The sequence below is a fragment of the Epinephelus fuscoguttatus genome, linkage group LG20 (assembly GCF_011397635.1).
Source record: "Epinephelus fuscoguttatus linkage group LG20, E.fuscoguttatus.final_Chr_v1".
In the NCBI taxonomy this organism is placed as follows: domain Eukaryota; kingdom Metazoa; phylum Chordata; class Actinopteri; order Perciformes; family Serranidae; genus Epinephelus; species Epinephelus fuscoguttatus.
In genome coordinates, this window is record NC_064771.1 from 28,998,311 (window position 1) to 29,010,928 (window position 12,618).

The window sequence follows — 12,618 nt, forward strand, 5'->3', positions numbered from 1 at the left end:
ATGTATTCCTGTGCATGTATTTTGAAAATGGATATAGCTTCCCTTTAAAACTTTGATAATCCCATGATTTTACCTGTAGTGTTACCTTCGAGTCAAACTTTTCACTTGTTCCCTAGAATATCTCAACACCTACTGGCACAAAATTTTGTAGGGACATTCTTGTTCCCCAGATGATGTATCCTACTGACTTTGGTGAAGTTTTTCTGTAGCTACCTCATGGCATGCTAAACACACTATAGATTTGCAACGACCAGAAATGTCCTTTTTATTTTGCATTTAAGCTATTTTCTTAAACTATTCTTCCTCAACCGCCTCTTCTGGAGTTCCCTCAGCTCACCTATCCATCTTGCATCATATTTAACCAATACTAATTTTATTTTAGACCACAGGAATAACATGTATGAATTTTGAAAATGGACATAGTTTCCCTTTAAGACTTTGATAATCCCATGATTTTACCTGTAGTGTTACCCTCGAGTCAAACTTTTCACTTGTTCCCTAAAAATATCTCAACACCTACTGGCACAAAATTTTGTAGGGACATTCATGGTCCCCATATAATGTATCCTACTGACTTTGGTGAAGTTTTTCTGTAGCTACCTCATGGCATGCTAAACACAATATGGATTTGCAACAACCAGAAATGTCATTTAATTTTACATTTAAGCTATTTTCTTAAACTATTCTTCCCCAACTGCCTTTTCTGCTGTTCCCTCAGCTCACTTGCCCATCTTTTCATCGCATTTAACTAATACTAATTTAATTCTAAGACCACAGGAGTAACGTGTATGAATTTTAAAAAGGGTGTAGTTTTCCTTTAAGACTTTTATAATCCCATGATTTTACCTGTAGCGTTACCTTCGAGTCAAACTTTTCACTTGTTCCCTAGAATATCTCAACACCTACTGGCACAAAAATTTGTAGGGACATTCATGGTCCCCATATAATGTATCCTACTGACTTTGGTGAAGTTTTTCTGTTGCTACCTCATGGCATGCTAAACACACTATAGATTTGCAACGACCAGAAATGTCCTTTAATTTTACATTTAAACTATTTTCTTAAACTATTCTTCCTCAACCGCCTCTTCTGCTGTTCCCTCGGCTCACTTACCCATCTTTTTATCGCATTTAACTAATAATGATTTAATTTTAAGACCACAGGAATAACATGTATGAATTCTAAAAATGGGTGTAGCTTTCCTTTAATAGCAAATCCCAAACAGGAGAGGAAAACCTTTAATTTGTTCTTAACTCAATTTTGACCAAATAAATTAATATATTAAGGCTTTGTAGGTCAGTGAACTGATTTAAACTGATATAATAATATCCAGTTATTACATTACAGTCCTCTATAGCTGGAGTCATCATTGTGGTTTTATGTTCCCACCAACAGGGGGCAAAGTAATCCTCCACACTCAGTACGATGTAAGTGGATAATCACAACCCACCTGAAAGACGGCACCTTCTGCCCAGTGCCTCTTTTTCAATTAACATTGGAGCATAACCATAAATGAATTAATCTGTCACATCTCTAAAGTAAAATTGTATCTTCACAGTCACCCAACCTAACGAGAGCAGCCTGGAAACCCCTGGCCTGTGGTACAATGTTAAACTGAAACAGGATATGGTCAATTACCTCGACCATCCATAAATGTAATTGCTTTCCTCTGATCTGACGTTTTTTCTCTCTGTGGATCTGCACGACTGTCGGCGGTCAAACTGCTCTCTGCAGCACAATCTCACAGCCTGATCAGATTTTTATTTCAGCTTGGGCGAGCTCGTTCTGGGCCAAATAAAGTAAAAATAGGAGGCAGAGAAAGTGGATGGAGGAGGACAGGAAGAAAAGGGAGAGGAGATGACGATGATAAGAATAGAAAAAGAGCTGTGGAAAGAAGTAATGCCCCAGAGCGATGAAATACAAGGGCACGGAGGGTAGAAGTACAGGGCAGCGCTGCAGGTTGAGGCTGAGAATACATGAGAGAGCGAGGCAGAGAAGAGGGAGCTTGTATGTTTGCCAATCAGTGTGAATCCCTGTATCTGGCAGCTCGCTTGTGAACTTTGCACCTGTTGGTTATGTGTGTGGCAGAGAAACGAGTGCTGACTTTGTTTACCAGGCAGGGTGACGGCTGTCTGCCCTGTGCTGCTGCTGCGCTCTTGTTATCCTCGGGGCATGTCTACGAGAGCCAGATAATAAGATCTGAGCTCCGCAGGGCCAGAGCTCGTAGAAATTGACTTTACCACTGACTGATGTCAGTGGTGAATTCGGTGATGTGACCCGCAGTAGTAACCTCGCAGAACCTCAGAAGATAGGGAAGACGGAGAATCACCAAATTGCTTAATATATTCTGCAATTTCACAGCGTCTGTTTGGGAGTTTTGTAACAGTTTGGCTTGTTTGCTTGATAAATGCCAAAGACTGAAGTAATACAGGAGAAAGAGACGGAGGGAAAAATGATGGTGACAGCCTCGGAGATAGCGTTGGATGCTTTGTAATTTTGTAACGTTCAGCCAGGCTTGTGAGGTGAAGTGAGGATGTAAATCAGACAGACAGGGCTGGATGGAGAGAAGGAGCTTGACAAATATGAGGCTTGAGGGGCAGAGCAATGAACTCCCCATCCAGCGCTGATTTCATGAATTACAAGTCAGAGGATGTTTGGACATTTAAGTTTCAAAACGTCTGGATTACATAAAACCATCTTTTCAATATGTAGAGAGGATCTGCTTCACATTCAGATACAGTCATTTAAATGCAGTTTAAACAATGGTTGCCTGAACACAGGGTCGTGGCCAGGATTTTGGATACCTCCTTAATTATTTGGATTTCTTATATTTTATTTTATCAGTTAACAATAATTCATATCCTTTTTTATTAATAGTAATTCTGTGAATGTTCCATCTCAAAATAAAGGTTTAAATCAGTGGTTCCCAACTGGTGGGTTGTGGGTCCATTCTGAATGGACTGCAAGTAACTTGTGAACATGACAAGTTTGTAAAAAATACACTTTATTTTGAAGTACAGTGAATTTCTGACGCGTAGCTGTAATTTTGAAGTGCTGTTTCCCACTGTAGAGTGAATGACTAATTGTCAGCTACTTAACAAAGACAGCAAACTAGCTCGACGACATGGCCAAACGCAAGTATGACGCTGAATGCATTAAACTGTGTGGACCTTGAACTAATGACTAAGGTGAAATCTGGACCCAGTGGCTGGACCAGTTGGGAACCACTGGTTTAAATGATGTTCCTTCTTCACACTGCCTGGACTAAAATTCTGGTGTAGAAATTCAGTCCTCTTCCAGTTGCCACCAGACGTTGATTTGACATATGTCAGACGGATGTTACATTTTGGTTGAAATAAAATTTGGGTTGACAATATCACATTGTGTGGATGTTAACATCATGCTGTTTTGCAGACATTAGGGGTTCTTCTCCATTCTTTCCCATACATTGATTTATTTGTATCAGCCCGCCACAGTAACAACATCTGCCGGCCCGTATTGATTTTTTATTTTTGGAGCTGGACCGTTAATTAGAAGCACTGTGGGTGAATATCTCTACCATTAAGCTATTCATTAAATCACACTCTCAGAGTGCAGAGTGTAGTCTGGCTACATATGGAGCAGCAGAACACCAAGGCGCAGTGTGAGGGAAACTTAACCATCAATTGCATTGAGTCTGAAAATTCGCTTTCACTCATTTCTGCAGCAGCTGCTCCTCTTATCCATTGATCTGATCAACTAAAAACCCCTCTCCATTAACTCTAATGCAGTTGTTTCAGATTTCCTTCATTTTCAGGCTGGTTTTGTGGATTTGGAGCTAAATGTTGTCCCTGGGGCACGTCGTGTATTAATGATACTTGTTGCCTGGAGAGGTTGGAAAAAGATCTACATTTCTTCCCTGTTCCAAAATCAAACCCTGCAAAGTGTAGGGTTAGCTAGCTAGCTACTGAAGATATAGCCTACTGAATGTATACACATGCTGCTTTTGCTTTGTTATGATTATAACAGTGAAACAAAGACCAGTGAAGGGAAGCAGGGAAACTCTGCTGATATTCAACCAGCTCTGTGGCATCACATGAACGTGTTTGACTTACCAAGGAGATCCCTGCCCGTCTGGTGGCTGAGGTCTGGGTGTTGGCAGCAGTACGGGGGCAAAGCCAAACACGGTTCATCTGCACACACTGCGATGCCACACAGCTGGTTCAATATCAGCAAAGTTTCCCTTTATATTCATTGTCTTGTGTGGCGATCAGCAGTGTTGTGGTGGTTCACTTTTACACTGTGATCTGTAGCCTATAGTTCGGCTTTAGCTTCTAACTATCTTTGTCTTTTTAACCTGTTGTTGCTGCTGAGTCAGTTTGACATCCTGGATATATCCTTCAAACACAGACTGTAGACCCCTCTGTCTGCTTCTCTCTGGAATCACTCTTTTATTTCTCCAAAAATATGATAATATTCCTTCAGGGAGTGCAGTTAGTTACAGTGTGGGCTCCATGCTTACTCTGACAGCTTGTCGGACCATCACAGGGTCCCTTGTCAATACACTACACAGTGTGTACATAAAGTACCACTAACAAATTTGTCCCATAGATCTCAAGAACTCACACTCGACACTGCCCTTCATTCAGTGAAGCTGATCATATGAACGGTTGTCAAGAAAAAATCAAAGGACAGACAAACAGAGACTTGTTCTATTTTAGTTAGACTGAGTCTAAACATATTGCAGTCAGCTATTAAAACACAAAAACTGTAGAATGTTAACTCTCCAAATTCCCAGTAAAAATATCAATGACCTGCCCACAGGTTAGCTACCAGCCCTGTTTATAGACTTCTACAAAGTGTTTTTCCATCTAAATTAAGCTGTTTAACCTGGACACGTGACGTCTAATAACCTGTAAATCAACAAACCAATGCTGGTATCAGTCAACATTCAGTAGGAGCAGCAAAGCTTCGTGTTTCCTACCTGCTGGAAGGGGTTGGACAGAGTCTGGTTGCAGTAAAGGTAGTAATGAACAATATCTGTGGAACACACAAAAAGGCAGAAGAAGCTGATTAAATAGTAAAACCATCATTTTTTTTCTTAACTAAAGCACAGTCATGGCCACAGCTCTACGCTCTCGTAATTACAACTCCATTAATGCAACACTGTTGACTCACCAGTGCCGATGATGCCCTTTGTCTGGCTCATGAGATACTTGTCAGGGGACACGCAGAAATCACTCGTTCCCTGGGATAAAAACAGGAGACGTGTGAGAGCAGCGAACAGAAATCACCTGAAAGGAATGAGTGGTTCTTGAAATGAAGAGGTTAAAAAGAGAAATTGATAAAGAGGCATTCAGTGAAGGAAAGAATCGTTGTGTCAAATACTCCACCTGACATTAAAAGCTCATTAGCACTTTGAAAGCATTTTTGACATCATTCTTATCACTTTGTGACACACGAAAAAATACAAGCTGCATTTAAAATCCACTCCAACATGTCTAGACAGAAATTCTTTTCAATTCTGTCACTCACAACCACTTTCACCCCAGCGCACAGTACTAACAAGAAACCTGCCTTGGCAAAATAACAAAAGTGAGGAGCGGGGAGTCTCCTCCAAACTGCGCTGTCTGAATGTTAAATGTCCCCCGGGCTCAGGTCAAACACACTGCGCGTAGCTTAACCTTCTCAGGGGGGGGGACGCTAATGAGCCCCGCACACAGACGAGTTACAGCGAGCTGAGTTCCTCGGTAAACCCGAGCTAGTTTATACGGAGGAGCTCTGCAATTCAGGAGCAAGTTTGTTAGAATTCCTGAAATGAAAACAGTGATTCTGTGAGAGTGCAGACGACCCGCTGTCTGTAATTAACAGCTCTGTGAAGGGGTGCGTTCGTTATGCATTCATTTATTGTGTACTAAGGCACTCATTTAACTGTAGCCTACAAACACACAGTTTAAAGATGCAGACACACAAAACAAAGTACAAAATCATCTGACATGCACACCTGTGACGACAGACTGAAGCCACAAGCGAAGATCCTTAGCAAGACAAACAAACACACTGATGCACCACACTGGCGTGCAGTTTTCCTCTGGACGTGCTGGTTGTCTGACATCATAACAATGCAGACACAAGACCTGCTCTCATTTTAAGTGGGACAAAGCAGACTGGCTGCACTGGCAAGTACATTTTCACAAGTTCAACCCTGAGCGAGGGTGGAGGAGGTCAGACAAAGTGTTGCAGTGATTTTCAGACACTTCAAGGCAGCAGCAGTGTGTTTGGATGATGTGAGAGCCAGATCCATACCAGTGTGTTTTCATTTTAAAAGGGCATTTTAAAGCAAAAAAGATCTCTGTAAACACAAGCTTACTTTTCGTACTCACACGCCTGAAAACGCACATCACTCGACCAATAATGTACACTGGCTTGGACTTGCTGATGTGAACAGGAAGATTATCTGCTCTGTGGTTAGTGGCTTAGTTATGAAAGATATTATGGAGATGGTGACAACTAAGATCACAAATTTCTTTGCTTGGGCCGCCAACGTGTACAATAAAGATGGATAACACGAAAGTGAAGCCAAAACATCTCAGTCGCCCCCTGGTGGCTGGCTGCAGTAAGGTCATAAACCCTGTCCCCTCCATGTTAGCAGATGGGACCAGTTCTTATCATGTTGATGTGTGTTCAAGTGTTTATTTTTCTGATAACGTTGGTTTTAATTAGTTATTTGATGCTATAAAATAGGGGGGTTGACATCATGATTGATAGCTGTGTGTGCCAGTTGATGCGCTTGCTGTCATTGGTGCAGCTTGCGATGGTCGGATGGGTGTATGCGCAGGAGTTTGACACCGCGGAGGTTGTTGCTGCTCAGATTCTGGCTTCAAATGACATAACCAGCACAAGATGGCCGCAGCCATATCTGGGATATTTTGGTTTAATTTTTGTACAGTGGGAGGAAGTAGAGACACCATCTTTGTATGCAGAGTGTAGGGCTGCCCCCTAGTAGTCCACCAAACATGAGTCGAACAGAAAGGTCATTAGCTGACAAGATTTCATTGGTCGCAGGAAAAAACAAAAAGCGTGAAACTCTATTAGGTGCTGCATCAAAACCTATATGACGGGACCATGAGGGAATTTAATTTGAAAGGACAGATACAGGAAGTGTCCACGCTCAGCAGTCAGACAGGAGTCAGGTTAATTTCCAGGGCTGGTACCTGCGGTTATTCCACAGGCTAGTTAATAACATGTCGGGCAGGAAATCCAAAGTGTGGGATCATTTTGAGAAGGTGAAGGACGAACCCAAGGTGATATGTAAACTCCGTATCATCGTACGTATCATCTGAAACATGGAAGTAGCTACATGCCCATTAGCCCACAGCGTCATTAACAGGCGGCTCGCTCAGTGTGTGACGTGCACTTGTAGATAAAACATAGGCCTATATTAATGAAGGTTCATTAGTGCGGTTTTGTATTTCTCTGTAATGTAGCACAGTGTTAACAATGTTACTGATACTATTCTTTCTCACACCTTCAACTCAAACCATTGTGTTGCCCCGCCCAAAATATATCATTTAATCATTAAATTAATATCGTTAACATGCAGGCGACTAGTCGACTAATGGCCCTAAATGAGGACTGTTGGTTGACTAGGAAAATTCTTAGTCAGGGGCAGCCCAAAGCAAATACAGCAACAGTGGCACAGGGAGCATTATCTATCGCCAGAGGAAGGTATAGCAATGGGCAAGGAGTGCCCACACGAGAGGCCTAGCTATAAAGTTTTGGCTTGACATGTTGTGATTGATAAGACCGAATTGGGAAGCAAAAATCGATGCCTACATTTTCAAAACTCACAGTTTTTGCCTGTCCAGACCAAAACACAACCCCACAGTTTTCAAACCAAACCACCACCAATTTAAGTGTACCAAAACGCCGGAGTAGTGCGGAAGCAAGGCGGAGACGTTACATATTAGTAGGGTTGGGTACTGTTCACATTTGGACTGATTCCAGTAAAGGTGCAAGTACCTCAAATTCTGTAACTTTTTAACAAAAATGTGATTTGTCGCAACTCACAAACATATAGAATAAGTACGTGATTTAATAAATACAATCACAGGCATTTCTAAAACAAAATAGAAAAGAAATAGAGCAGGTATTTTGGCTTTGCTGGGGAGCCGATGAAGCTCTGTGGCTGGCTTCCCGGCTTCGGGGCACCTCGCAGCACTTCTGCCTCCTTTTGCACCCATCAGCTACGTGGAGCTTTGTTGTCTGTGCCATGAAGCGCCCCAAAGCTGGGAGGCTGGCCACAGAGTCCTGCGGGTGGCTTCCCTGCCTTGGGTCACTCTGCGGTGCTTCCACCTCCTGTCTGAACCTGTCATTCTCATCCAGGTGTGCTTGTAGGTACGGAAATTTGGCACTGATTGATATAACGTGAATCAGAACTTGAGCATTATTCGGTCAGTACAGTTTGAAAGTACACAGTCCGGTACCCATCCTTACATATAAGTGTGGATGTAGCTCAAGTAGTCACCACTGCTGGCATGTTCTCCTTGCTTACACACCGCTTCCTCTCAACAGCCCAAACCCATTAAAGCCAGATCATGTGGAGAGCTGCCCAAAGGTGTGAATGTCAATTTATTTCAGCCCTGCAGTGGACTGATGACCTGCCTAGTGTTTGCTACAGTCTGCAGCCCCTGAAAGCCCCCAGAAATGGATGAGTGGTGTCAACAGTCTGAGTTAAACCATACTGAAAGAAAAAACAGGAAATACAGAGAAGTCCTAAGAAATTTGAGCTTCAACTAAAGCTTCCACACTGATTCACTTTAGGTTTGTGTTTTCTTACACAGTTAATCATTTAATCAATTACTCCATGTGCAGAAATTTGAAGCAATTAACTGCAATTTTGATAATGGATTAAGCGTTTACGTAATTTAACTAAGCAAATATTCTCATGTTTCAGCTTCTCAAATGTGAAGATTTGTTGCTTCTTACTGCTTTATATCATTTTAACTGAAATATCTTTGAGTTTTAGACTATTATTCAGACAAAAAAACATCTATTTTGAAGCATTTTTATGGACTAAATAATTAATCAAATGACAGCCCTACAGAGTATGATGTAGGTAGATGGCTAAGAAATGTGTCATTGGTATTTAGAGCAGTGCAGACTATACTGAGTCACAGAGTCACATCCACACACCACACACACACACACACACACACACACACACACACAGTGTCTGTCTAACCTTCATGCAAGCAAGTTACACACACTCCACATATGCAGGCCTGTACCACTCACGTTAACACACAGTTGAGAAGACACACGTACACAAACACACAAAATCATTCACACAGATGTGATGTCTGATGATGTATGAAGGAACCACTGCAGATTGATCATGTAATTGCCTTGTTCACAGCTGGTTTTATCCCTGCCTGAGTCATTATGAGGCCTTTTTAAGCCGCTGTGTTTGCTCTCAGGCAAAGTCGACCATGCAGTCCGGTCAGGGTCAGGCTCAACCAAACACCACGTGACAGGTTACATAATGGGTTGACGTAAATGTCGTTATTTTGTTACAACACTGAGAGGACGACATGTAAGAATGATCTGTCATTTCTTTCATTCATCTTCTTTCATTCATCAAGTGGCCACAACACAACAAACTTTGGTTTTGAATGAAAATATCTTAATGACAACAGGCCAGATTGCTATGAAATTTGGTTTGCATATTTATGGTCACCAGATGATCATTTCCCATGATTTTGATGACCCTGTGACCATTACTCAACACATCCTGATACCAAAACCACAGAATAGGTCATTTACCAATGACTCCTAAAATGACAAATATGATCATTGGAGAGTACCAGTGACAGGCACATATGCTAATGGTATCAGTTTTAAACACATGGTTGTCGTCATGAAATCTTCGCAGTTAACAAAAGTACGTAGTTGGTTTAAGTCAACAGAACTACTTGGTTAGGTTTTGGAAAAACATCTTGGTTTGGATTAAGATGATAATGTTATATAATTCAAGTGATGTACATGAGTTACCCTAAATTACGTAAGTTAATGTTGTTACAAATGTACGGTACATACTTAAAATAAGTCAGCGTTGACGTTTGGTTTTACACGGGATGTTAACAGCGCTCTCTTGGGTGAAAGCCCTGTGTTTGTTTGACCCATCCAACCAACCAGACTTCCTCCCTACGCCAACCCTGCAAGCCCTTTGAACAGCGCCAGGCTTTTAAGCCAATTTGACATTGTGGTCAAACCATGGAATTACAACTTCCCAGTCCGTCATGTGCAGCCATGGGGCCCAAAACATTTTTACCATACACTTACATTTTTTAAAGCAGTGGATACGTTGTTTTTGAGCATCACATATTCTACGAAATGACTCGTTTCACTGTCAAGTTTTGATCCATTTGGTCCAATAACATTGTGAAAGTCTACGAAAGCTGCTCGATTAAATAATTTAATTCCCATTTAAGTTAGCGGAGTGCTGAAAGTTAGCTGAAGTCTCAATTGCTCCTGTTCTACTTTTAATTTTACACCTGGAGAGTCGAACGTTTTTGGCTTCCTGTGCCACTGAGCAACATGGGGCCCTGCCTCCAACACTGTATCCAATTCTTTTTATACATACACAGGACTTTGTCGCTCTTTATACTACATCACCTGACTCCCTCATTTACTCCCGTCATAATGACTACGGCCACAAAAGGTCGCCGCTCAACAATAAATGTAAATATGGGTCGAAATAAGCTGCTTGCCCTGATGACCTATATGGCCTTTTTTTGGTTGAGTCTGTGCTGCCATTATTTGGTCAAGCTAGGTACAAATTCGGTGGTGCAGTGGTTAGCATTGTCACCTCACAGCAAGAGGGCTCCTGGTTTGAGTGGCGAAGCCGTACTGTGCGGAGTTTGCAGGTTAACTGGTGACTCTAAATTGTCCGTAGGTGTGAATGTGAGTGTGAATGGTTGTCTGTCTCTATGTGTCAGCCCTGTGATAGTCTGGTGACCTGTCCAGGGTGTACCCCGCCTCTCGCTAAATGTCAGCTGGGATAGGCTCCAGCCCCCCACTCCATGACCCCTGAGAGGATAAGCAGTTACGGAAAATAAAAGAATGAATAAGGTCCAAATTTCTCCTTGATGCTGCTCCAGTGTGTGTTATTTTTGCTAACTAGCAAAACATCCTGGTGTAGACTATTTACTGGAGTTTGCCAGCCCGTCGCTCATTCAAGCACAGTGATGACTTTCAATGTCCCATAGCACCACTCACACTTTCGTCATGTCTTGTCTTGTCAACAGAAATGAAACAGATTTTGTCTTGGTTTTTATTTTCATGATCCATTTTTAGCTTGTCATCTTCTCATTTTTGTCATGGAAAACAAATCGTGAAAATGAACCCTGCTTGGATCACTTGGGATTGATGGCTGCAGATATTCGTCGTCTTTAAAGGACGGCTCATTATCTGACTTCTCCTGCACTGTTTTCTAGAGGCAACAATGCCCGCCTGTACACAAACAGTATGAAAATCTAATGGGGGGATTACCATGAAATTTATGCAGTGCTTTCATGCTTTTTAAAGGGCCACACTCCGCCCAAACTCTCACATTTTTACAGTAGGTAATTAATGGCTGAGCTGCCACGACATTTGCAGTGAATATTCATCTTCCCCAGAGAAAGAGCCCCCTCTGTATTTTGCAGCATATTAAACATTGCATGCATGCAGGATTTAGATTGTAAGCATTGGTTTCATAGCACTGACATCACAAGGAATCCACCAGGATTTCAACCACTGATCAGGCACGTGTAGACCACAGAGAGTGGAGACTTGTAAAGCAGACATTATACCGGTAGATGAAAAGGGTAGATGAAACCAGAGACTAATTTGTTGTAACCGATCGCACCTCCTGCTGCGTTCTACCCCCTGCTCATTATCTCCAACTTAAATTCACACATGTTAACAATCCTCTACAGCCTCCGAGTCAAAACACGACATCCAACAAACCTGCGAAAAACAGCACACACGCCTGAGGCAGGTGAGTCAAACACCAGCGCTCATATCTGATATTCTCTCAAATGCATCTCTCTATTTCCACACATCACTATAATGCTTACCCTCAAGGTCATTCAAACATTTGTGTGGGGTGCTCTTTTGGGGACCATAATAGTGCAAAACACTGGCATTATTCACCTATTCAGCATGTTAGGCTTTAAAAGCTGAAACTGAGTTCCTGTTGTCATAATCCTTGACTTTAAATCAAGTTATTCAGGCTCGTATAATGAAGCTGACAAGATTTGCGTTTGGGATTTTGCTCTTTTGTCGGTCTATTTTAGGCGATGTGCCGTTTGATGGCAGAGATCAAAAGCGTTTGAGGTGACAGACAAACCAAGATCAAAAGAATTTTGAGATTGGGCAGTGGGAACGCGCTTTTAGATGACATTGCGTGGCTGCAAGGGCTCTTTCTAACTCACACACATTTCACTAAGAAGGCTAAAATATTAATTTAAGCAAGAAAGGCTAGAAAGACCCTTGATGAGCAGCTACACACTTAATACATGCAATATTTTGGATAAAAAAAGTCTTGATGCAAATGCAACCAACTGCAGCTGCACCCTGTGTTAACATTTTGGT

General features: G+C 41.9%; 1 protein-coding gene across 2 annotated transcripts in view; it reads right to left on the reverse strand.

The window, feature by feature from the left end:
* The window catches only part of ttyh2 (tweety family member 2), a 108,845-nt gene that overhangs the window by 13,239 nt on the left and 82,988 nt on the right, over positions 1–12,618 (reverse strand). For both annotated transcript variants that reach the window (XM_049563143.1, XM_049563142.1), the window contains exons 7-8: positions 5,158–5,227; positions 4,964–5,019 (exon numbers count right to left, since the gene is read on the reverse strand). In XM_049563143.1, coding sequence (XP_049419100.1) covers positions 4,964–5,019; positions 5,158–5,227 — 126 coding nt within the window. The remainder of the gene's footprint in view (positions 1–4,963; positions 5,020–5,157; positions 5,228–12,618) is intronic.